The following is a 27,456-nucleotide window of genomic DNA, read 5'->3' on the forward strand; positions in this document are numbered from 1 at the left end:
TTCTAATTTATGTAAGACAGATGCTGATCCTACCTGCATATCTAAGTATATCTCACTCTTTAATGTATTCAGCCTAAAAAGTCCACTCAACTTCCCTGTGGAATAGGAAAGGGATAGGTGCCCAAAAGCAACACCCGGTGTAGGTATGCTGTTCTGGACTTCGAAGGCAACAGGGAAGGCTGCATACCTATAAAGAACAATTCAGGAATGTAAAGTACTGTCTAGATCTAAGCACTACGTTGTTTATGAATATCTGCCTCTCTATTATGCTTATGTGTTAGAAGTAGAGTCCCACCAGAATAGTTCCTCCATTGCTATGGATATGCAGATTCTGCACCAAAATGCTTAACTGAGAGAGTTATGTCATTTCACAGTGGAAGTGGTGCTTATATCAGACTAATTATTCAGCTAGGAATTGAACAGATTACCTTACTAGAAGGTGTGGGGGGGTTGTTTGTTTGTGGGTTTTTTGTTTGGTTGGATTTTGGTTTGTTTTTCAGTAAGGGATGGACAAGTCCAGACCTATTCCTTCTCTTTTGGGAACTGTACACTGGGCAAAGTATTAAAATAATTCAAGCAGCAATGACCAGAAGCCAGGAATCCTATCACACTGTTTAACTAGTGCTTCTGGGCTCTCTTGAATTGTTTTCTGCCGGCTCAGCTCAATTCACTGCTAAGGGGCAGTTGCTGTCTTGAAATCCCCGAGCTGGATGTTCGAAACAACCTCAGTGTGTGGGGAGTCTGCATGCTAGACACAAGCCTACAGTGACCTCTCACAGTCTTCAAATCCGAGGAAAGCCCGCGCTTATCTATTCAGCAGTCTTAGGGGCTTTCCCACCGACATTAATTCCCCTGTTTTAGCCCCATACCGAGCACAGCCTTAAAAGGGGCACTGAAGGAAGGCAGCCTCATTAGGCACTCGTTTTTAATGGCTCCTTTTACCTTGTACTTCGTTCCACAGCAGCCCTCCATTGCCTTTAATCCACTAATACCTTGAGTAGATGTGGTATTTAATGTAGAAAGGTCTAAAGAGAAGTGCCTGTGAGAGAGAAGGTGGGAAACCGAGGGAAATCGGAGTCGGAAGAGGGGCGGACGAGCCGTGAGCAGGGTCGGGGGCAGAGATGCAGGGATGGGGAGGAGGGAGTGCAGAGTTGCGGGGGGGTTTAGGGGGGGCGAGTTCCATGTGCACGGTTTGAAGAACGAAAATCGGCGTAGTCCGAAACGGACGTGACTTTTCCAGCGGGGGCAGGTGAAGCCCGGCACCCGAGACACGCAACCCATCCTGACCAGTCTTTTCCCCGGCCGGGCAGGGGGCGCAGCCCCCTCCGCAGACGCGGAGGCTGCGCCCCCTGCCCGGCCGGGGAAAAGGCTGGTCAGAGCGGGCTGGGGACCGACGCGGATCCCCAGTCTGTTCCCGCATTGGCTCCCGTAAGTTCCCGCGTCATTTTTCTCCCCACACCCCGCTTTTCGCACTGGCAACCACAAGCCTCGATGGACGGTGGGGAGAAAGCTCGGATGCTCTGAGAAGGTCTTTTTTGGTTTTCCTCTTTTTTTTTTTTTTTTTTTTTTGAATCCCCAGCCCCACGGACCAGCCACCAGGGATGTCCGGGATTCAACCCGAGGATGGTTCCCCTCCGTGCAGGAATTGGACGGCCGGCTCGGAGCTAAACGAAACGAGGGATGTTCTTTTAACCCCTTCCTCCGACTACGACGATGAGGAGTTCCTGCGATACCTCTGGAAGGAGTATTTGCATCCCAAAGAGTATGAATGGGCGCTGATCGCCGGCTACATTGTCGTCTTCATCGTGGCTCTCGTCGGGAACGTCCTGGGTGAGTCGCGCTGCCCCAAAAACTTCCCGTTCCCCCTTGGCGAGGTGGGGTTTGCACGGATGGCGGCTGGAAACCGGGGGTGGGTTTCGCTTCCCCCGCTGGAAACGCGGGTGTCCCCAGCCGCGGGGGAAAGTTAAGGCTGCGCGGAAGGGGCATTTGCTGCGGGACGGCGTGAAACCGGCTCCCCCTGCGCTTGCGAGGCCCTGCCGGGGCTGGGCAGGAGGAGAGCGGCCGGCGGAGCCCAGCGGAGGACGCGGAGGGTGAGAGCCGGGGGCTGCCCGGTCCCTGTCCGCCGGGCCGAGGTGCTGAAACCCCCCCCGGCCCTGCCCGCCCCGCCGGCGGCTCCGCCTCTCAGCCCGCCCGGGCGGCCGCTGCTCCTTCTCTCACAGCCCCGACCCGCTCGGCGGAGCCGGCGCCGCGCTGGGAACGACCGCGCGGTGTTTTCTGAAGGACAGAGATGGCGGGTGCGGGCGGGGGCGAGGAGCAACGGACCCGGGACGGCGCCCGCCCCGCGCGCGGACCGGCGGTTGCTGCCCCTGCGCTCCGCGCTCGGCGGGCGGAGTGCGCGCGGCGCGCAGCTCGCGCCTCGGCGGCTCAACGGACACGCTCGCGAGCCGCGCGGAGCGGGGATGGGGGGGGGGCGGGAGCGGGGCGGCGCCCTCCCGGGCTCCCATTGAGGGAAACGAGGCGAGGCGGCGCCTGGAGCCCGCCTCCTCCCGCTCCATTCATCCGTGAAGGAGCCGGCGGCAGGGAGGCTGCCGGGCGGCCGCCTCCGGCGGGAGAAGGAGGGAGAAGTGGGGGGGGGCGGGCGGGCGGGCGAGCGCTGGCGGCGGGCGGCCCTCACCCGGTGGGGGGATTGTGGCGGGGAGCGAGGGCAAGCGGGGGAGGGCACGGGTGCGCTGGGGCGGCGGGAAGCGGGAGCTTTTACGGGAACAGGCGGGGGCGGCGTGGGGAGCGGCGAGCGGGGTCTGGCCGTCGGGAGCCCGCTCGCCGCTGCCCCCCTCTTTCCCCCTCTCTCCCCTCCGATCGGACTTGCTCCTCCGCTCCCCCGAGCTGGCCGCTGCAGCCAGCCGAGCGTGACTGCGGGCGGGCCGGCCCCTCGCCGGGGATTGTCGCCGGGCTGTCGGAACAGGCGCTTGTGCCGGCTGCGGGGGGGCAGACACGCGTCTGCACATGCACACGCCCGGGGCCGCCGTGTCCTCGCCGAGTGCTGCTCCCTCCCGCAGCCCGGCCCTTTCAGTTTGCTGGTAGCCGGGTGAGCGGAGGGCACGTTGGCCTTCATCAGTTCCGCGCTATGAATGAGCATGAATGCGCTGGGGCCGCCGGGGAGATGGTTGCGCCGTGAGAACCCACTTAGCTGTAGTCACGGCCATTTGCATTTCTTATTTATATCGGTGACATTTTCATGAACGGAGCGGCGCACTAGCGCGCCCAGCCCTGCCATACGGGTCTTTCATTCATGTTTTTCAGAAGGATTTGTGCATGTCAGGGCTGTTACCTGCAAGCGCTGTAGGCTTCCCGAGGCAAGATGCAAATGAGACTGCAGCCAAAGGCGAGATTTTGCAAGACTTTTTTTTTTTTTTTTTTCCTTTCAACGGACTGATGGTACTATTTTGTTTTTCTGGAATGGTGTGCTAACTGCCTGTAAACAAGCATGCACGTCGGCGAAACCAGTGAGTTTTCAGCCAAAGCTATTCAGAAGACTGAGCATGTTTGCTCGGTCCTTTGCTCGACAGCCAGCTTGACAGGCAGTGTAAATATAATACTCCTCACATAGCGGCTGTACTTTAAGCTAGGAAGAAAAGCGTCCTTCGTTCTCATCTTGAGCAAAGACGGTTTTAGGAGAAACTACCTGTGCTTGCCATAACCCGTTCTATAAACAGGCAGTCCCCCTCTCGTCTTTAAAGAGTCAAGGTCAAATTTTCAGCCCTAGGAGCTCTCGCCCTGGTTACACCTTTATTTTCCCCCTGAAGCCACGAGGAAGAAAGCTTTCCCCTCTGTGCACTTGCAAATGCAAGACTGTACTGGCGCTGATGTGGAGCCGTTCCTCCCTGACATTTGTGTATGTTATTGTTTTGCTAAGTATGGAAGCTGGCTTTTGGCTGTCCACTCACCTTTTACTGGACTGCTTCTCCCCAAGCCGTTTGTTCTTTAAACTGTCTTTGTGAATTACACGGACCTCACCCACTCCAACTGCTGCTTGTGTTTATGGGCAAGTTGTTTGTGGAATCTGCAGGTGCAGGTGCTGGGGAGCTGCACACCATCTCATCTTTATGCAAGAAGCTCATACTGCACTGATTGCAGGCTCACGTGATTTCGAGGAGATAAGTGAATGTGGTTTAAAGCTCTTTCCAAAGTCATATTTGTGAAACTTTGACTGCCAGTGAAAATGTGATATAGAGCAGTGCACATGCTGAAGTCTCTGAGAAGATAATTTTTCCTGCTTGAAAAATCCATAGTTAAGGTTAATCTGGGATTTAGTCATGGACCTTCTCACAGCAGAGCAGAAGTGGTTCCACAGAGTTTTACTGCCTAATAGTGCTTTATGGTATCATCCTTAATGATGCAGTGTGTTTCTCTGCTTATGTTTGACCAGTGCTGCTGGACTAGTGTGGCATGTGGAGTCAGTGCTTTGCTTATATTTTGTCTATGTCTTATTCAGATAGCACTGAGGTAACCAGGAAAGACTATATGGTACTGAAAAATATACTGCAGTCTTTTATTTTGATTATTGCATTCACAGCAATAACATCTATGCAAGTGGAAGGCACGGCATATCCCTCAGATGTTAGTAAACTAGATTAAATCATTCTGACAGTTAATTAGCAGCCAAGGGTTGAATCAGAAGCTTGAACTTTGATTGACATCTACTGGGCTCTTGAGTGAGCTGCACTGCAGGAATTCTACTTCAACAGCATACAAGGTCTGCATTGCTATTTAGCTTTCAATTTAATTAGAGTTGACATACGCTGTCCAAGCTGCTGCACAAACCAGCTAAAATGAAAACGGTTAACAAGTCTGTGAATTTGAATGCAAGTTTCATTACTGCATTCAAGTACTTCATGTCGATGATTCTCATGTGTGCCTATGTTGGCTGCTCATCAGGGATTTCAGTGCAAGCCACTGAGAAGAACAGTTTTTAAGACATTTTTAGGATGTATTTACATGAACATTCACAGAATATGAAATCCAGATGATAGCATCAATATGCTTTGTCCTATTTTTGTGTTCACTCAGCTACTGTTTATCACTAGAAGCAGAATGAGTGTCAAGAGTAAGGTCTTTCCATTTTGCAGATAAGACCACAAGATTTCTTTACCACTGCACAGCAATTAAGCTCTTGCAACTTCTTTGCACAGCTACTGCAAAACATAGGACTTAAAGGAGAGTGTATGTTGACTGCAGAGTAAATATAATACCTATTCTTTATTTGAAAACATGACTTAAAAATAGAAAACTAGATTAATAAAGAATTGAAGATACTTTTAGGATGTATGAAAGTCCCTGGTTACTAACATGGTCGTTCCACAGTAACCAGTTGCAGCAGTTAATAACTGGAATAAGACCACAGCGGATTAATAAGTAATGTACAATTCCATATATTTAACTCAGTTTATACAGGTAAAGAATGGGAATGGTCCTTGTTTAAGTTACTCATTTGCACGAGTCAGAACTTTTCTAATGAAATGGTTTCTCTCAGGGAACCTCCATCCATCAAAATGAAAATATACAGAATAGATTACTTTGTTTGATCAAAGACTGCATGCAGAACAAGAAGCCTTCTGGTGTCCCACCAGCTGGGCTGCAGGGCCTCTTGGCAGCCCACTCCAGAGCTGGCAGGAGCTGAGATCTTGAGCACACACAACCTGCCAGCACCCAGCTTGAAAGTCCTCAGCACTGCTGCCTTCCAAGGCTGAGAGACCATGCGGGACATCAGTGAGAGATTTCAGAAACTTTCTTTACTCACACAATTTGATGATACTTGTTTTTTTTTTTCCAACTCAGAATGAAACCAAATTTAATTGTCAGATAATTACTCATCTCTAGATAGCTCTATTATGTATTATCTAGATTTTACAGTAACTGCTAGTTGTGCTGAAATCCGTACAGAATCCAACTCTGGTCCTTTCCTCAAAGAGGTCATTGTCTGACTCATAGAACTCAACAGCATTAATTTGATATTTTCTTATTGTCGTTTGATTTTTTTAAGACTAGAAAAGAAAAGGTTTGTGTATAGTTCTAACATCAAAGTCTCAGTCAATGCCTATCAATAGTCAACTGTCTCAAATGCTGCCCTGTATCATTTTAAAGGTATCTGGTGAATACTGAGGTCTAGGCATACATGCATGTGTTGGTAGAATTAGATGAACCATGTATTCTCTTAAATGGTGCCATGATTTTCATGAACCCTATTTGATTGCCATAGATGAGGCATATTACATTTGATCTTGTTTTAAATTATTACATATAATTTTGTACTGATTACTTGGGGAATCTGGCACTGAAAGGGCTTTACTTTTATAATATCAGTATGAGAGTCATCTATATCTGTTGGATGAAGGAAAACTAGAGTGGCTTTCTCATTTTTAAAAAGATACCACATAGGAAATCATACAATAATTTCATCTACCTAAGATCTAGAATGTATGAGCTCAATTTATGTAAGAGTTTGAGTTATCAGCTGAAGTACTTGGATGTTTGCATTATGTGGGGATTACCGAAAAAGGGTCATGCACATCCTTGTGAGATACACAAAAAGTAGAAAAGCATTAAAAGATGAAGCTGATATGAAATTATGACCTTTTATTTCTAGATTCTTATATCCAGATGTGTAACTAGTTCCACTCCATATGCTTTCTGACCAGAGAGTCCAGAGGGGGAACAGCTCTACTTTCCTTTACCATTCTTTATGTTGAAAGGCAATTCTGCCTACTGCAAACAGTGAAATCCTACAAACCCAACTCTGGAAAAGGGCAATGCCCAAGACTGAAGGAAAGTGAGATGCCAGAGATGCTCAGTATTCTGAATGTTAATACAAATTCTGTCGACTTTCATTTGAGTCCTTCCAAAAGAAAGGACAGTTGCATCTGGCTGGAGGCCGCCGTTATAGTTGAATAAAAAAAAATGTCCTTGGATACTGTTTTTTTTCAGAGTGAAATAATAATAAGCAGTTTGGCTACCTGTATTCTAACATAATTCCAAAGGGCAGTAGTTCTGCTGTGTATTCACTGGATGATAAAGGAGGAGGACTGGAATCTGAACCAGTGGAAAAGTGCTGGGCCTTAACAGTCCAAACCCATTAAAAGCTATTGAAAGAGAAACAAAAATATATTCCTTCACATACGAAGTCTCATATTCTGTTACATTCATAACTACTTTTGATAGTGTTATTGTTCTTGCTTCAGAGACTACATGTATGTTTTTGAAAAATAAAAATTTAGGACTGTTCTGCCATCCATTTTTCTTCCTATTCTTCTGTCTGTAGCACAACTGATAAAATATTTCTTACCTGATGTATCATAAACCTTGGCTTAAAGGCTGACTATATAGCAGCTCCTACAGAAGACTTTTCACCAGTTAGTCAGAATTCCCCTGCAATGCCAGAACCTTATGGGGTGGAGGCAAGTAAAAGGATACCACCGTGTATTTGTCAGATTTCCTAAGAAGCGAAATGACAAGCTTTGTCGTTGTTGTTTTTGTTTTCATTTTATTTTACTTCGAATATGTACTCCTGATAAACGTGTGAAACTTTTAAAGAATTTATTCCATTTATTTTTATACATTCTCAAAGCTGCTGGAGTGATACCTCTGAAGACCAGCTCTGCTATTTAGATCCAAAACAGATGCAGCCTTGATGGTGGCAGGATTTTCTACCAGGTATTAATTTTATATTGTGAGTGATGTTTGGAAGGAAACATCTGCTTGTAGAAGAAGGAAACTAACTCAGTGGGGATATTCAGCAACAACACAACTCCAAGGCCACAGAAAACAGTAAAGCCCTGTCTACCAGGAGCTGAACAGAAACTAACTCATCTTTCCCCTAGGTCAGTGAAGTACTCTTCAGACAGCAGTACCTTTGGGGCATTACCAAATAAAATGAAAACGGTTATCACTTCCTGCTTTAACTTACCATCCTTCAAAAAATTGGAAGGTTTTGGAATCTTGCTTTATTTTTAAAGTGTTGTTTACTTTCTGAGTTGCATGTCAAGTGAAACTTTTTGACAATAGCTCAATAGCTGTTTGCTTACTGTACATCTCACAAGTGGATTTGCCAGAGAAGAGCTAGAATGGACTGTTCCCCAGGGGAAGGAGAGCCAGTAGCTGAAAGCAGAAGCAAGATTGACAGGGCAGTGTGCTTACTGATAGAGTCCCACAGTGCCTGAGAGCATGGTAGATCTGGTGATGTTTACCAGGGTTCAGTCACCTCCCAGCAGTCGCCAGACAAATCCACAGTCATGAAGCAGGTCTGAAGTAAAGCCAGAAAGTAAAGTCAGTGGGTGAAGATTAAGATCAAAATCAGCAAGGCACATGCATACCATGCAACATGTTCTTTACCTGAGCTAAGTATGAGAGCCTTAGCTGATATACAGCTCCCAGGCAAAGAGGTGGCCCCTAAAAGAGGTGTCTCACATCTTTCTCCCAAAGCCCTGTTTGCAGCAGCCTTTTCCCAGCTTACATGCTGCCCCATACCAGAGGTGACCTCCAGCACTGGCAGCCAAGCCTCTGCATGGGGAGCAGGGGTTGCAGAGCCTGGGGTGCACTCAGCCCTGACACAACTGTGCTCTGCCTGTCTCCTGGTTCTCAGTGCAGTAAGACTGCAAGGATTTCAGCCAAGTTTGGGGAATATTATGTTAGCAATGTGGATTCATGCTATAGATTCAGGCCTTATATACTATGCAAGATGTTTGCTGTAACATTTTGCTAGCCCAGTGAATTGTATTTTCTTTGTGTGGTCTAAAAAAAATGCATTCTTATGTCTGCGTCAGAAACAGACATGGACATGGAAGGGTTTTTCCTGATGCAACTCCATTTTACACTGTCTGACAGATGCATTTTGAAGGCTATGGTTTCAAAGTTGCACAGCATTTCAGCTGTGAAACATACCTTGGTTTTAATGAGTCATGCAGGTTTAAATCAAATCATAGAGAAGTGTGAAACCTTTTTATTGTATTGTCATATGCAGTATGACAGCTATATTATGGTCCTTCTGTCTCTAACATGAAATGTGTGTAAGGATTTTGTAGGCTTTTTATTGTTATTATGGATAGAAAAATAATATATCAAACGTGATTATGAAATAACCGGTCAGTCAGTATAGCCAGCTCTGCAGATATGACCGGGGTTACCAATTAATACTTGTAATGATTTGTGTGTATATGTGTGTGGTGGGATAATTTAAAACCAATCTGTCTCTGTTAATCAGTACAGTCAGCTCAGGAAACTCTGTGATGATACTTTTCACTTCCTCCAGAGCTGAACAAACCTGTCATTTTTGGCAGTCTGTTTTATGGCATAGCTGATCTTCTGGTAATAGCTCACATTTCCATAGGATTGTTAACTGTCTAAGATTATGTAATGTGACTTTGAAAATTAATCCTGTGCCAATTAGATGGTTGCGCTATTACTCCCAGTTGTAATCTGTAGAGATAAGCTTCCAGCCAGCAGAATTTAGTTCTTGTATTCCTCTCCAGCACCATAATAATGAGGCAGAACATAAAATATAGAAGTAGGCTGGAGAACAGAAGTATCACACAACCTCCAATTCATAAGTCCTTTTAAAAGTCTGAGTACAATAGAGCACTTAGTAGCTAGAAAACATCTCAGAAAATACATCGCTGCGAGCAATCTAGTTGCTATGTATCTGTTTTGTTTATGTAGACTTCCATTGTCTTTTGTGTGAGACAGATCTGCATTTCAGTGAAGCTGATATTCAACAAAATACTTCAAGATTTCATAATGTCAGTGTTATTCGACTATATTTCTTACAGTTTCATTATTTTTCCTTGAGTTTTACAAGAAAGAAGTGATGGAACCTACATGTATATACTTGTTTATGTATGATACATAGGGAGCATGACCTAACCACCTACTCCTTTTGTCAGGCTTCCATGATTTTGTTCAAACTTGTTGACACATCTAATGTGTCCTGTTTATGAGCTATCACCTCACTGGCAGGCCTTTGTGTGTGCAGCCCAGAATATTATTCATCTTTTCAACAGTCACATCACATATTCAAGGACAGTTGTTATCTGCTGGACATTATTACCAGCTGTAAGATTTTTTTTCGGTATTTCCATTACAATAAACATTGTATAAAAGATGTCTTTGTGTCACTCTGTTGTGGTTTAACCCCAGCCAGCAACTAAGCACCACACAGCCTCTTGCTCACTTCCCCTGGAGAAATGGAGAGAATTAGAAAAGTAAGAAAATATGTGGGTTGAGATAAGGACAGTTTAATAGGTAAAGAAAAACCTTGCACACAAGAAAAGCAAAACAAGGAATTAATTGACTGCTTCCCATCAGCAGGCAGGTGTTCAGCCATCTCCAGGACACAGGTCTCCATCATGTGTAGCGGTTACTTGGGAAGACAAACACCATCACTCTGAATGTCCATTCCTTCCTTCTTCACCCCAAATATATACCAATCATGATGTAATAAGGTGTGGAATATCCCTTTGGCCAGTTTGGGTCAGCTGTCCTGGCTGTGCCCTCTCCTAGCTTCTTGTGCACCTACAGCCTCCAGAAAAGTCCTTTACTGGGTATAAACATTGCTTGGCAACAACCAAAACATCAGTATATTATCAACATTCTTCTCATACTAAATCCAAAATGCAGCACTGTGCCAGCTATTAGGAAGAAAGTTGACTCTATCGCTGGACACACTCTGTTACTTCTTCAACATAAACCTGATGTTAAGTTAGACTTTTTTTTTCAGCTAAGATTAGTTATGTAAAAAATGAAGTAATGTGAGGGTTTAAAGCTTAATAGTGGGTGAGACAGGCAGCCTGGGAAGTAGATATCATCTCCGTGTTCACAGAAGAGATCACTTTGTTTTAAATCTTTTGTTCTTACTGCTGGTTTCAAAAACTTGTAATTAAATATCCTCTGCAATTGAGTTAAAGTGCTTCTCACCCCTTAATCAAGATCATCAATAAAGTTATTGAAAAACTCATGGGAAGTCTTCCTAAAATTAATACAATAAACTTAGTCTTAGGCACCTAATTTTTAGACTCTTAAGTTAAAGCAGAAGAATCCTTAATCAGGAATTGTTCATAATGAAAGTAGTTTTGATGAGAGCTTTTCTCCTTCCAACATTATGCATTGATTCATTGTTTCCACAGGAGCTCTCCGGAATCCAATTTGGTAGCCTACCTACTCAGTCTTCTTTTCAACATGATTGTGTTGCTTGATACCTTACTACCCAGACCTTGATTCACAGTAGGCAATGTCATCACCAAAAAAGACTAAGGAGGAAAATGCCGTAAGAAGAACCAATTCGTTGCCAGGTAGAAACAATTTTTTTATGAGGGTAGGAGGTAGAGAATAAATAATGGGTAACTCAAATCTATTTAACTTTTTTTTTATCACTGGTTGAAAAATATTGTGATGGAGTAAAGCTCTTCAGAAGCTTTCTGCCTCATCCATTTGGAGATGTTGATGACCAATGCTAATAATCACAGCATTACTTCCAAATGACTGCTGGATGGCCATATTATGATATTTTAGTCAAGCAGTTGTGATACTGTATTACCAAAGCAAAGTAAAATGATTGAAGTTTAGTATAATGGGAAAGGAAATTCTAGTTCTTTGTTTACATCCATCTGGGATTCATTATTCACCAAAAATGAGGTAAGACTTAGTGTCACTCGTTTATATAAGGAAATGTCAGCTATTGCTGGTTATGGAAATTCTGTTTTTATTTTAGCCAAGAAGTCACACTAGAAATTGACCCATTGAATAAGAGGTTGACAAGACTTCTGGAGTGTTAGGGAAATGATTTTGGGTTGACATGTAAAAAACAAATTGACAGCTGAACCAGCAGTCCATCAACAGCGGGACTGCAGCACAACGTTTAATATGCTCAAGACAGCGTACATCTTCCAGGAGGCAAGCAGCTGCATTTTATACCAGCTGGAGCCTTTGTATTGTTTTGTTGTTCAGCTTGAGATACAATGAGCTATGCTAATTGAATAGATGGTGTTACAGCCTCTAATTAAAATTCCCCAGGACACTAAACTAACAGAGATTAAATTTGTACATGAAAAATACCAATCTCACCATACTGTTGTATTTGAGAGGGGTTTTTTCTTCAGGAATATGAGGTATGTAAAGCTATTTTCATGTACTTCTGATAGCATCAGTCTTAATTTTTTAACTTTAGTTTTAATATGTTATGGCTAGTCCTTCCTCGGACTTGCCTGTGAGACTTCTTCGGGAGTGGGAGATCACGAATGTTTGGAAGATGGGTTCAGAAACCAGCTTCATTATTGCAGAACTGTCCTCGCTTGGGAAAAGCCTGCACAAATTTTTGCCAACCCTCAGCCTGGGAGCTGAAGCTGGTTTCCAAGCCTTCACTGACACCGTGTGGCAGAAATAGGAATAGCTGAAAGCTCTTGGTTCTGGGAGAGGAAAATGAAAGCACCAGGGGTGACACGGAGTTGTGAGAGTCCGATTACTCAATACCTATTAGAAAAACATAGCTGCTCTGTGTGAAAGCTGGCCTGCATGTTTTCATTTGCAGCAAAGTTATTAACTGTAACTTTGAGACTTTTTATAAAATATAAAAGACAGGAAATTATAAAATACACTGGGCAGGTAATTAGGTTGCAGTAGAGTCCTAACAGTCAGGAAAACCATGCACAGTAGGAACAGGCTTCTCAGTTTAATTTCTCTCACTTTTTCCTCTCACTTTTTTTTTTTTCAAAATTCTGATCCTCTTTTCTTCAACACACCTGTGTTTTTTTATGAGTTTTTTACTGTTTTTCTCACTTTCTTCCTCACTCCCATTTATATCTGGGAACATCAAAGATTGCATTAAAGATTTGCCTATAATGTCAAATTGAGGTTTTATTCAGATCTGGTCTTACTATTTCATAGATTTTCAGTGGAGGTCTGTCTGAAGAGTGCGGTTTGGGTCACTACATTGTGTCCTAACTTAACAGGCATCCTGTTAACTCTGATGTCTCCCAAGGTTTGTGCTGGCCTCATCTCCCATTTTTGTGATTTTTGAGTACTTTTTGGTAAAATACATTCCCAGTTGAGAATCTTTACTACCTTTTTCATCCTTGCTTCTCTTTTCCAAGCTGAGCAGAAAGTCACAGCTCTCTGCTATTTCACTCTGGGTAGGCAGGTGGCATTTCCCACTGCCCTGAGCTTCCTTTCTCTAGCAGGTTTCTTTAGGGTTTATACAGGAGCTGAGTGCCTCTGCTTCTCTGTAGAACTGCCTGAGATTCAAGTGCATATTTAAAGGAGAGTGGAGAGTACAAAACATTATTTTCTCGTGATACTTAACTAGTTGTATATGTTCAGTGGCATAGTCAAACTATTTTGCACAGCTATAAACCAATAGTTTTTGAGCACAGGCTAGAGCATCTTTCTTGATGATCTGCAAGATCAGTGGAATATCAATGAAGCTGTTGTCCAAGACTACTGAATAACCCCGTGCTGTAGTAGACTCAGAAAGACATCGAGTCTGGAAGGAATATATTGAACTAACTTTCTGTCATTTATACCATTCTGTCCTATTCAAATAAGTCGTAGCAAATACTCACAGCTCAGTTTAGCCTTGCACTGAAAGAAAACATCACCCATGCTTGTGCAGGCTGAAAACAACACTGCGGCCAGCAGAGGGCAATGCGCGGGGTGGGGGGAGGAAGCTGGTTTTGAAATACTTTCTCTTCAGAGGCTTTTTTACACAAACTGGGTTTTTTGTATACATTAACGGAAAAATTTCCTGGTATAACCAATTATTATGGTAGTATGTAAAAACACTAATTAAGATGATCTCGTGCTACATACCATACAAAGAATGGAAAATGGTCTATGCTGCAAAGAACGGATGAGGAAACACACAAGCATAAAGAGAAATTTAAAGTAACATCTTGCATTTCTGTGCTTGTAAATTATTACTTTTTCCACCTTTCAGGTGCCCCTTGCCCCTGTATATTAGAATTCAAAGGAATTCAGAGCTACTTTCTGTACCTTGGCTTTCCTGCATACTGCTACTCTCTGAGTTGCATGGGACATAGTCTTGTGTGTTTCTCCGAGGAATAGCAGGTACTGGAGTTCACCTGAACTCCATCCATGTTAAGCCAGTGTGATCTGGAAGGCTTAGTACAGAGCTGAGAATTAGGAGTTCGTGTTTCTTATTTTGTGTCTGATTTACTGTATGGCCTTTAGCAACTTCTATTCTGCACTTCACTTTCCTTGCATCAGAAATGAAGATGACAATATTTTCTTAGCTCTCTGGGGTATCGTGAGGTTTCATTTGCTCATACTGATAGAAAGCTTTGAACATAACATGCAAAACGCTATGAATTGATTTTTGATACAGCTTGCTGCCAATGAGATTGATGTCACATTTGTTAACTTCAAATGGATTTGTTTTACCAGAAATAATGTTTATGTTCAGGTGCTTTCCCCAAACAGGTCAGCACAGGAATGAGAATAGACCTTGTCAAAGAGCATAAACCTTGCATCTTTAGGCACCGACATCTGTGGCTGAAAATGATGCACTTGTCTGAATCAGGTAGAATGCAGGACTGATGAAACTATAACATGAAAACAAAGTAGTCAAACTCTGAGCTTTTAAAACAACATTTTATTTAACCTTTGCCTGTTGATAAAACAAATAAAAAGTACAGAAAAATATTGCCACTTTAAAACCTTTTGCTTAAGCACAAGAGAGGACTATACTTTCAATATGAATTGTACTCGAGACAAAGAACAAGCCAGAAGTAAGAGTCCAAATCTTCAAATTTTTAGTGTTAAAATTATTAAAAGTGAAATGGTGTTTGAAATTTCTTTAACCAGCATTGCATTTCCAACTGTGAACAACATTCCAGAGGGGCAGCAATGTATTATCTTCCCTATTAGGTGCTGCCTCTGCTTTGTCAGGCTGAAAGTTATAACGGTAGTAATCCCATGCACCAAGTGACAATAATAAAGATCTGGATAATTATATGTTGTAATTATGCAATGCTATAAAAGAAGTTACTTTAGTAGGTAACTTAAATAACCCAAATGGGAAGCAAATACAATTAATATGATGTTTCCTTTAAACTTTTGGTTTGTAAGCCTTGCCTTTCAGGTGTCTGATACCACAGCTAAGGGAGCCTGAAATTCTGCATTCAGGAAGAAAACACTGGAAGAAATGGATACTGTGGGATATTTTCTCCAAAAACATCACAAGACCAGTGAAGAGCTTTGCAGAGGGGTTTCCACTTGTGTTTACAAGACCATGATAGATATATAGCAAAGATTATATTTGTACAAGCTATAGAATCTGGAACCATGTCTGCAACATGCTAATAGATACAAAGAATATCTTTTGTGTCACAACAGCGGTTTTAGTGAAATTTGGGAGCCTATATCCAAAAACGGTAGTTAATAAAATCACCTTCTTTTGGAGAAACTGGAGGCCACCTACTCTCCCCCCTTTCTCTTTGTCATAAATTACCCCTAAACATCTAAACATAACCCTCACAAAGAAGTTCCTCAGTCTCAGGTCCTGGTAGGGAGCTCCTGGTACCTCTAGTAGGAGTCTTGAATGAATTTTCCACCGATTTTGATCACTGCATTCTGATCACAAAGACTCTATCTGGTCTAAAGAATGTCCAGAGAACAGCAATGAGGATGGTTGCAGAGGTTCTAAAAATGACTGGGAGTAAAAGTTAAAGACTTCTGAAGTTGTACAGTCTGAAAAGAAAACTAAGGAAAGATGTAACAACTATGTATGTGGAGCATTGCTGCAGGGAAAAACTCTTCTTCATTCCTGCCTGTGTGCAGGAAAAAAAAAAAAGTGGTATAAATAACAGGAAAATAAAAGTAGATTAGACTTTGGAAGATAGTTAGACACTGCAACACATTTAAGAGAGGCATGGTATCTTCCAATGTAACATTTTAAAATGTAAACTTGCCAACAATGGTGTAGTGGTAGTCTTGCTGTCGTTGTGTTGGTCTAAAGACTTAAAAAAGAAAAGATTTGTGGAATAAAGTAATATATTTTATTAGACCCACCGAAGCAGTTGGAAGATGGATGCAAGCTTTCAGGCACACCCTCCTTCTTGGGATCTAAAGAAACATCTGAGTATTTTTTCCAGCTGTTTTAGCTAGTTTAGTAAGAGAATGGCTTAACTCTAGTTGATTCCATTTTAGACTTAGACAAGCTCTTGAGGACCCCCTGTTAACATTCTGTGATCTGTTTAATATATCTAAATAAAGCATAGTGCTATATCCTGACAGATAAAGAAGACTCTGAATCTTCATCTGGATTTGCATGATAGATTAATTGTCGTTTGCAGAAGAACCTTTCATGTGCAGTGGGCTGTACTGTTTTCTTAAAAGAAGTATTGTGGTGTTTCTGGAAAATTTTGTGTACCAGTTTTTAAAGAGCTTTTGATGACTGAATCTGAAACATCAAAAGCTATTGACTGCTACTATATCTCAGGGTTTTACTTCCAAAGTTATTAAAAAACTTACTTTTAGGATAGTTTCTCAGATTCAGTTTGGGCATTTTTAATGCATTAGTGTATGAATTTAGTGCAACCATGTTAAAGAACTGATTTGCCTCATTTCAAAAAGCTTTCAAATTGGAAAAAAAAGGAAAAGATATGAAACAAACTTTAAAGGCACATGGCACATCTTATAAGGTGTCTGCTACATGCAGCTTTTGATCACAGCAATCATAATCAGAAATATACCACATTTAAAATGAGTAGCGCTTAATACTTCAAAAATTGCCTTTATTTACTTACCTCAGATCAGTTAACCAGACAACTGTTACAGATTCTCTGCAGATGCAATAGATATATTATGCCCAGCGAATTACTTTATAAAGTGATTGTTGTCTTGGTATAGTTTACAAGATTCCATGTGGTAGCAATTGGAATTAAGCATCACGCAATCATAAGAAAAAGGTAAACTTTTACAAATGTACATGTGTATTGCCATAGACTAGAGCCAATGGATTAAAATAGACATGAAGAAAGTTGTGTGAATAGTTGGTGAAGATGAACTAGCAGAAAAATAAGCTGCTTTATATATCAGGTTATTTCTTGTGCTGTGGTCTGTGGAAAGCTATTCTTTGTGTACTAAGATTCTCTCTACATGTACCCTCTTGTTTCCACTCTGGAAGAGAACACATGGTTCTTACGCTGAACTACAAACTCAAATATTCTGTGTTAAACAAAGGATACAAACATTTCCTTAATTCTGCAAAGCCAAGTGGTTTTCTGTTGAAGTGTTCCCTAAGTCATGTCCATCTCTCTAACTTGTCTTTCCAAATTCAGTTTGCGTTGCAGTGTGGAAGAATCATCACATGCGGACAGTTACCAACTATTTCATAGTGAATCTTTCTCTGGCTGACATTCTGGTCACAATTACTTGTCTTCCAGCAACTTTAGTAGTGGACATCACAGAAACGTGGTTCTTTGGGCAGCCTCTCTGCAAAGTGATTCCCTACTTACAGGTATTATTTTACTGTGTTTGTGTACACATTACCCAGAGAAAGAACAATAGCGTCTTCCTAATAGTGATAATCTGGTGGAAGTCTATCCCTGCTACCGAAATAGATATCTCAGAGTACATTCTAAGAATTAAAGGACTGTTCCACTTGCGAATATGTTTACACTTAACGAATACTTATCTTGGTCCATCTGATTGTTAGACTTGGGCAATACACTTTCGGGAACATTTTTCTGATGCTCTTCACTTTTTGTTATATTTTTTAGTAATTCAGTAGGGATATAAAGCAATTAAAATGTCCATAAATAGAATTACAATCATTTATACTCTTCATGTGTGGACCTAAACAGCTACACAAGTGTCCAGGACAGACAATCTGAACTTCTGAAGGGAGCCCCAGCTTTCAAATGTGTTTAGTGACTTACTTTGCATATTTTAGAAATAGTCAAAGCATCCTGGTTCACTGGAGGCTGATCAGATTTTCTGCCGTAAGCAATAATTGCCACCACTCATTTACCAGTCGAGTTAGTTAGTTAAGAGGTTGTTTGCATCAAAATTATTTACAAATACCTTTTCTAATAGCAGCTGGTTAGATGAACTGACTGGGCATACTAGAATGACAAGTGCTTGGCCTTTCAGTCATTACAAATCAAAAGAATTAAGCAGAACTCTGAATGTATGCAGGTGATTCAGCAGATACCTGTATGGCTGAAGAGCCACATTGTCAAGGGCAACAGTTCTCCAGCAGATATGTCCTCTACTCGATACAATCAAAAGCACAATTTTTTTTTTCAAGCCTCCACTTTAGTAGAAGAAAATCTGAAGAGAAAGTGAAATGGTCACCTAGTGTACAGAGTGGAAGGATAAAACCAAAGTGAGAGGTTATTTTCTATAGCAGGTAAAATGACTTAGTCTGTCTTAAGGTGATTGTTGTTGTCTTTTTTCATGAGACCCTAATTTCCATTGTTCCTGTGGAAACTGCAAAGGCAAAATGATGGTACTGGTATCCAAATATAACACAGAAAACAAACAAACAAAATAGTTCTACAAAGAAGAAAATATCTGATGAGTTGTCTAATATTTTAAAAGTAGTTTTTCAGATAAAGTTTTGCAAATTCCAAGTTACATACATTTGCTCCTTCAGAATCTGAACCTTCTACACCTACTCAGCTTGGGTAACACCCTAATCTGTGAACTGTCCTGTTGATTCTAGTGAGACTATAGCAGATGAGGATATCTGTTGTAATTCTGTAATAAGTGATTTTAAAAGAAATCTTTTTCTGGGAATAGCTTTTATTTAATAATTGCAGATAAAGGGCTGTTTTAAAACTTCTAAAACTCTGGAAAAAATACAATAAATAAATTTTAAATCTCTGAAAAAATTACATTTACATAATATTTCCTTTTCTTTAGACAGTTTCAGTCTCTGTGTCTGTACTAACACTCAGCTGCATAGCTTTGGATCGATGGTATGCAATTTGTCACCCTTTGATGTTTAAAAGCACAGCCAAGCGAGCAAGGAACAGCATTATAATTATCTGGATTGTGTCCTGCATCATAATGATTCCTCAGGCTATTGTTATGGAGTGCAGCAGTGTGTTCCCAGGATTAGCCAATAAAACCACCTTGTTCACAGTGTGTGATGAGCGCTGGGGAGGTGAGTGTGTCATTGACCATAAAGACTGAATTTGTACTGCTGTGAAGTAATAAAAATATCAGGTCATATTAATATGCAGTCAAGTTGAATAAACATATCACAAAACGTTCTTAATTACATAAGCTTTCCTAGAACTACCGTTTTTCAAATACTGTGAAATCCTATTTTCTTTTGTATTGCTAAGACTTAAAGTACATTTGAAACCAAGTTTAAATGAATGAGGATGGCTTGTGCCTTGACCGTGTTAATGTTTCCCGGAGGGTAGAAATGTTCCCACCCTTAAATGCTTATGCTTATATAATTCTGTGATCGATGGACATTGCAGGCTTATAAAGACTTCAGTATTTAGCCTTAAGAAATAACTACAGGAGAACAGAAGTTCTGTTTACCTGTTATATTACTTTTGCTAATTGCTGATATTTGACTAGTCTTTATAGATATCTCCTGGGACTTCAACGCAAATTGGATGTCATTACAGAACCTACAGAGATATCATTGATATGGTGTAGCAAGTTAGTCTACCATTTGAGATTTGTCATGGACAAGATCATTTAAATAACTTTGTAAATGTAGTCAGTTGCAAATGATTCTATCCAAGATGTGTAATTCTGCCTTTCCAGATTAACTTTGAACCTAACTTGTTCTGTACTTGAATGCAGCTGTAAGAATTCGTAAGGGTTGCCAGGGAGTAACTACTTTTTTTGTCCCTGCTCACAGCAAGTGGCATTAGCCACCCACCCCAGTGGTTGAGACTCAACTCTGGTGGGCCTTGGCATAACTCCAACACTAATAGAGTGTATGAGTTACATGCTGTGACTCTCACACTGGATGTAATGACCATCAGTAACACCATTATTCACACACAGGAAAATAAAGCCAAGTTTGCCAAAACGTATAACTAAACGGTGCCTGTTTAATAGCCTCAAATCACACTAAAACACAATCACATTCTCTCCCAGAGCTATCTCTGTAGATGAAGATTCCAGTCCTGTGAACAATTAAGATAAAATACAACTGGATCACCTGTACTTAATTATTGTGATAAATTGGCTTCAGCAGCTTGAACTTCTGAGGGCTCTTCTGTGGTCTGTTTTGGAAGTTGCTCCCCTGCTGATGGCCTCCACAGGGACACCAGGGGATTAATGGGAAGACACTGGCTGTCACATTCCCTGTTCTTTATTGCCTCCATCCCAGGTAGTCCTCTGGGACAAGGCCAGGAGCAGAGATGGCCGTCAGCTGGCTGGCTCTCATTGGAGACCGAGATGTGCAGAAGGTTAGAGGAAGCCTCTGTTAAGCTATGAGTATTGTGCTAGCTGTTTCACTGGAGAGGACACATCTGCTCTTTACTTCTAGTGTTCTTTCTTCATCTGTGAACAATTTTGTACCCCAGTCTCCTGCTGGATGCTGCAGTATTTATGTGACCACTTTCTTTCACAGTGTTCACTCCTAGTACAATTTGTGTCCGCTCATGTTGGCTGCAGAACTAATTATCCATTCCTTCATCAGTTCAAGGTTAGATCTGCAGCAAAGACTCTTTTTAGCCAATGCAGGAAATGAAAATCATGTAGTTAATTAATTAGGGAGTCAGGAGAGCATTTTGTCAGGGAACAAAATCTTAAAATTTCAGGAAAATGTTGCTTTTGAGCTGCAGAGTCTGAAGTAGCCTTGAGACTATTTCAAAGAGTGCCTTTCATTCAGTGTTGGAATGAATTAGTTGCAGCCCACAGATATGCCTGAGCTGAAGCACCCATTATACAAAACAAAAAAAGCCTCCCCCATGTTTGCAAGACTATACTCCTGTGGAGTGTATTTGTCCAGAATGAAATCTATTGATCTTCAGGTTATGCTGTGAGCCTTCACTTGCATATTTAGAGCAGTAGAAAGGGATATAACAAAGGCAAGTACTTATGCATAGAATTAAGTTCTTTTTGTGTGTGACTTTAGAAATGAAGTGCAAACACACCAACATGATTTTTTAAAAATTTGTATTCATCATAAAATGAAAATAATTTTACATTAAAAATAGTTAAAATTTTCTGGAACAGGAAGCTTTCAATTCCACTGAAAGATAACAATCCTATTTATATCCTACTACCTTTTTAATGAATTATTCTTCTAATGATAATGCCACATCATTGCAAGTTATTCTGCTGGTGCATTTCAGCTTACCCATAAAAAATAATCCTCTCCAATTTCTAATAATAGGTTATCATAGTAACTTGACAGAAGGACCTCTCTATGCATTGTTACAAGTAGGTTGCTCAAATCATGGAGTGACTTAGCAAATGCAGAGTTAACCACATATAAATAAGGATAAAATATTATATATAGATATATCGATATATATACTATAACATCCCTTTCAGACTATGGAGAATAGAGTGTCATTAGCTACTGATAATTCTTGTTCAATTGAAAATGTCTAAGGACACTGAACTGAGCCAAAGCACAGAAGATGCAATTTTTCTACTGAAAACCAACATTGGACAATTTTAAGATTCAGCTGGACAGAGTGTTGGGCCATCCTGTCTTGATCATGCTCTTGCCAAGAAAGATTGGACCAGATGCTACTTGTGGTCCCTTCCAACCTGGTATTCTATGATTTTATGATTCTATGAAATCACAAAGTCCCCCAAACAGAAGAACAAAAGAGTATGGATAACAGGGCAGCAGTTTGAATAGACTGGTGAGCCTTGAGGCCAGAAGAAGAAACAAAAAGCTGATATTTTTGAAGAAAATAATTGCATTTTTGTTGGATTTTGTTTTGCCTTTTTTGACTATGGGAATATCAAGGGTCAAAGAAAGCTAATTAGGAGGACGTTGAAGGAAAAAGAGATTCGTGTTTCTACAAATAACCTATATTTTCAAAGAGAAAGTAGAGATGCACACACTCAGACACCCGAGCAAATCCTGTGGGATAGCCAATTTAGAGGAAAGAGATTATATTTGAGTGCTATCTGCTTTGTGTAGAACTGCATTTAATTTATGCTGTCTAAAATTAGGGTACATCTGATGAAATATTTGCAGAGCATCATGTACACCATATGTCCCAAGGATGTTAAACTGTGCGTTGTCAAGATTGGGACTGCAAAAAAGGAGGTGCTTAATGACACTTTCTAAAGTGTTTTGGAAGTCTGTTCTAATTCTGGGAACTCAGGGCCACTGAAACATGAGGTGCCATGGAGGACTAACTGGGAGCCATGTGCAAGAAAGTGTCAGAGATGCCAAAGCAGGAGACAGCACTGTACCCTACCCAGACTTGGGTCCAGCTGCTGAAATCCATACAAGTCTGATGAGTGTCTGGAGGGAAGGTCTGATCAACACTGTGACACTTGGGCTCCTTAATGGTGAACAAATAGTGGCCACCCTGACTAAAAAGATTTCAAGCGTGCTGTTGGAGAGCTGCCAGTGACTGCAAATGGAGCAATAGTTCAGCCTAAAGCAGGGCTCAATTTCTTTTTAATTGCTTCTGGCATTCCTGAATATAAAATTCATTGCCAATTCTAGGCTGAGGGGTTTTCATTTCAAGTACTGTCTAATAACAATATTTTATTTGGGAAAGCAGAAGAATCCAATATGTGACCTATGCAGACTCACTTAAGGAGCCAGTGTTGGCCACAGTTCTGTAATAGTCTGTAATTGCTATGTGCTGAATTTGATGATGAAGTGCCAAAATAAAAGAAACATATATTAAAATGAATTCGCCATGTGTCCAAGTCAGCTAAATATATTTTCTTAGAGCTGTTCACAAAAAGAATGTTAGCCAAAGTGCATTAGCCAACCCCTTTGCAAATGATAAAAAGAATATGGAGATAATCCTTTCCCAAAACTACATGGTTGAATGGAAACAAAGGGAAGACTTTGTGTTCTGTTTCCTCTTAGACTACTCCTAAAATGGTACAAAAACATATTGTCTTAATTCTGGAAAACAAATATCTGGAAATTGCATTATTACATGAAGATTTATGTATCCTATTTATCAAAGTATTCAGAATTTAAGGAAAAACTTGTGGGACATTTTAACATAGAAAGAAGTCAAAATATTGTTAATACTGAAATTATTCTTGGCATTATTGTGAATTGATAACACCAGCACAATATGTCAGATTTGAAAATGTTAGTGTTAGCTAACTGTAAGTCCTCTTGACATATGACCATAGTTTGGAAAGGACCATGTTGTGTGGCCGAATTTCTCTGCTATAGTTACCCACTTCCTAACATCCCTATTTATTAAGCTTTTTTCTAAAACTATACTCTTTTAGCTGCATTGCTTCTTTATATTTGTAACTCCAAAACCTCACAGGTATCTTCTTGAGACTGGGGAACCTGGGAACTCTCTACTGATGCTCAACAAATTTGATAGTCTTGTCGTTTTTCACTACTCTTAGGGAAGCTGTCGAGAGTCCCAAATTCATTATGCACCAATGGCTTGAGGGAATATTTTGTTTGTGAGACATATCAAAACCTTCTGAGTTTGGGTTCTTTTCAGTTTGTATACATATGTATATATATACATCTATGTATATATGTATTTACACAAATATAGTAAAATTCTGGCAAAACCCCAGAAACTGTAGTTTCAGTCTTTTACCTCCTTGCTTCATTGAACAACAGTCTGGGACTGGAACACGGTGCCAAGAAGGAAGGTTTGGAAAAGTTTAACATTTGTTCAATAAACCCCGCAGCAGACAGAAGAATGCTTGTTGCAGCACACTGATCCTTTACCAGGTGGAATAATTGTACTGTATCACTGGTGCTGAGTAGGAATGCCGATCTCATGCCAGTCCAATTCCCATGACCACCTGTTTGTTTTTTGTCCATTTCCCTCTTTTCAGTAAAATGGTGGCCAGTGATGTGAGAATTATTAATTTATTCTTAAAGAGGTGGTTACTCCAGCTAAGAATGATCTCCCCCTGTCCCAAAGCCCATTAAGTGACCATAGAAGGCAAAGACACTTTACTCCTCTTCTGCTTGGCAGTAAGAGTTTCAGCAGTTGCAGTCAGACAGCTGATTTATCACCAGGACCACAGACAGACTGATGTTCTCATTCAAGGAGCCTGGAACTCACTCACTTGATAAATTAACAGTATCCCAAACCAGCCCTTCCTCCTTCTTGCGGCTGTGATTGTCAAACAGCTTTAAAGCTTTTCTTTGGCTTGAGAAGCTAAACAGAGTCATGCTTCTTAGGGAAAAGTTCTACAAAGGGCTTTGCCCTGGGTGGAGGAGGGACAGGTTTCCTTTGATGTTTAGCAGCTGGCACTTTCCAGGTGGCTAAACTTCAAAGGCAAGTGTTAGGATCTTCCTCCAACCTGGTCCGTCAGTTCTTTGTAGATAGCTAGGCTCATTTAATGTTTCACTTTACTTGGAATGCTAAATTGGAAGCCATAAACTCCAGATGGCCTTTTAAATATGTACTGTCCTTCTACCTGAAAGGGGCCTGGCTGCCTGCGGAGCATTGATGAGGCAGGTGGCACCTCCTTCTGAGCAGAAAGAATGTACTTTCAGCTCTGACCTCCCGTGATCCCAGTAAGTCACGTTACTCCAGTTTCTCCTTAATCTCTCCACCTGTGAGGCATGCAGGTCAGTATTTCCCTGGTGACAGGACTGCTGTGAGGTTGCATTTTTGTGCAATGCAAAAACAATTCTGAGATCGTCAATCAATATACAAGCCGGTTTGTCACTATTAATACAAAACCTGCCCCAAATGGGACATTGGCAAGAGCTAGTAGCTGCAGCTGCTCAGTTAAGAGTTGTTAAGCTGGTTTGCTACAGCATCTTAAAGTGAGTAAGGAGCCAAATGCTGCTTATCTGAATTTTTTGAACCCTGATCCATCGAAGCTGTCAAATGTTAATGGCAATGTCTGTATTTCCTTTGCTGGTGATGACTGTGGGCTGTTAAGCTGTAATTGATACTGACGTTTGGTATTACCAAACTACATTTAATGTTACAAATGTGAAAGCATGTTTTCCAGGCACCCGCTGCACATTCTGCTATAATCTAGTGATGAAGCTTATGATTCTTAAAAACACAATACACTCACAACACTTGTAAGATGTTTATCTCTAAGCAAGTAACATTCACAAGTTGTCTTTTGAAAAAAGATACACAGAAAACTAGGACACAATAGTAGCAAACTCATTATTGTTACAGATAAGTCAAAAATAATCTTGGAAATTTCTTAAGTTTAGAGCATTTGACTGAATTAATTCTACTTTTTTTACTGTAGTTGTAATAATAAATCACTAGGCATACCTTGAAGACACATTTATTCTGCCACCAAAAAGTAATTTAAGAAATGTCTGTCTTTCCTTCCATTAGTATCCCGTGTGCTATAGTCTCCATTTTCTGTTTAGAGGTGAGACACTGTGCAGTTTACTGAGGGATACATAGTAGCCTTTGCAGAATTAAAACTAAAGACAGTTACACAACCTATTAACTATGTTAAAGGTAGGTTGAATAATTGATTAGCTTTTGTTAAATAGTGAAATGTTCTTTCACTGATTTAATAAAAGCAAAACTTCTTAAGACTTCATACCTCAAGTAATAATGTAATATGAAAGCAATAGTGTGATATAAGAGATGCTTGAGATAAAAGCATGTTATAATAGAAACAGAATGTATATAGAAGTGATTAAAACTCCATCCTGACCATAGAATTATTAGATACATCTTCCACTATAACCTATAATATTTGAAAAACACATACATATGTATCTATATGAATGATTTGGTTTAAACTGATTATGAAATATATGTATATTTAAATGCACTTTTCCTATTTGAATTCTCTTTTCAGCTGAGGTTTACCCCAAAATGTATCACACATGCTTTTTTCTTGTGACATACATGGCACCACTGTGTCTTATGGTGTTGGCCTATTTGCAAATATTTCGAAAGCTGTGGTGTCGCCAGGTAAGTCACCTAAAACTAGCTCTGTTTGCTTGCTGCTGTGACTGTGTGCAGATTCCTATGTACAAGCTTCTTCTCTCAGTGCTCCATGTTGTCAATTAGGACGTGGAATTTTACATCCAGCACTGTCACCAGGTTCAGTGATACTGCTGGTTTACAGCCACCTTGGATGGGAGCTGAGATGCATTAAAAAATGAAGGCAGTCAGGTTAAATGTAAACCCCTTCTTGCTCAGGTCTATCAAAGGCTCAGAGGGAGAGAAAGAGAGAAAAAGGCAACAGGAAGATTTATTACAGGGATAAGAAATATCTCTCCCACCATATCTGAAATGCTTACTGAAATGCCTTAGGTGACCTTATTTATACTGCTAAAATCTCCTGTAGCAGTCAAAATGGAGGACTGGCCTTCACATTTTGTTAGTAGTCTGTATAATTTTTTGTTTTGATTTTTCATTCTACAAAGTCTCAGGTTCATAGCAGGTCCGATCTGAACAGAAGTTAAACTATTATAGAAAGTCCAATTGTCAGAACTGTGAGTCTGGAAGTGAAGCTGGCTGTTATCAGTAACATTTTATGTGAATTATTGACAAGTAATTGGCATGATGTCTAAGTGAATATCTGCTTTTTCAAGCCTCAAATTAAAAATACGGGAAAGAAAAAAGAAATGCTGAACAAAAACCCCAAGCAGCCAAGCACACAAAGAACATTTGAGTTAAAGAGGCAAAAATGATGTGAATTTTTTCAGAAACTTTTTTCCTCCTCCAGTAATTTGAAGTGGTGTCAGCTGGAGAATAATTTTCTGAGTGCGAGCTGTCATCTATCATGCATCAGTCTATGGTTCCCTCTGCTGTCTTCTGCTTTGTCTGGAATCTATCTACTATGGCTTTAGTCCCCTGCTGTCCCCTACCCTATCATTCTGTAAAGGACAATAAACCCATCCTGCTGAAACCATGATGGAAGATATTCTCTCTCCTGTCCTCTCAAATAGCTCTAAGAACGGCTGACATTTCCAGCAAGATATGAGCATGAATCATTTCTCTCTCACCATTGTCTGATACCATTCAAAGTTGAGGCTGTCCTGGCAAGGGCTAATATCTGCCACGTCAGGAGCATTTTCCATGCAGTTCAAATTGATCATCAGAGAAATCACAAGTAGATTTCTGAATTTAGATTTCCAAACATACATATGTTAAAAGTAAAAATGAAATCTTAGACTGACAAAACATCTCTCTTGCAAATAGCTAAAATATAGGAAAAACCAAGTCTGCTTTAAGGCATTTTGTTATCACCCATTCATCATAATAGCACTTGTTCTCACATCTAATCATATTAGGTTAAAGCAGAGTTGCTGTTGGTCTCACCATTTGTCTTAAAATT

The 27,456-nt window shown here is 40.9% G+C and overlaps 1 protein-coding gene across 1 annotated transcript in view; it reads left to right on the forward strand.

Moving 5' to 3' along the window:
- Nucleotides 1–1,601: 1,601 nt before the first annotated feature.
- The window catches only part of HCRTR2 (hypocretin receptor 2), a 34,213-nt gene continuing 8,358 nt past the window's right edge, over nt 1,602–27,456 (forward strand). Inside the window, exons 1-4 of the mRNA XM_065632550.1 lie at nt 1,602–1,830; nt 17,340–17,518; nt 18,928–19,171; nt 25,969–26,084. Of these exons, the coding sequence (XP_065488622.1) occupies nt 1,602–1,830; nt 17,340–17,518; nt 18,928–19,171; nt 25,969–26,084 (768 nt within the window). The remainder of the gene's footprint in view (nt 1,831–17,339; nt 17,519–18,927; nt 19,172–25,968; nt 26,085–27,456) is intronic.

This window comes from Caloenas nicobarica, chromosome 3, assembly GCF_036013445.1.
Source record: "Caloenas nicobarica isolate bCalNic1 chromosome 3, bCalNic1.hap1, whole genome shotgun sequence".
In the NCBI taxonomy this organism is placed as follows: domain Eukaryota; kingdom Metazoa; phylum Chordata; class Aves; order Columbiformes; family Columbidae; genus Caloenas; species Caloenas nicobarica.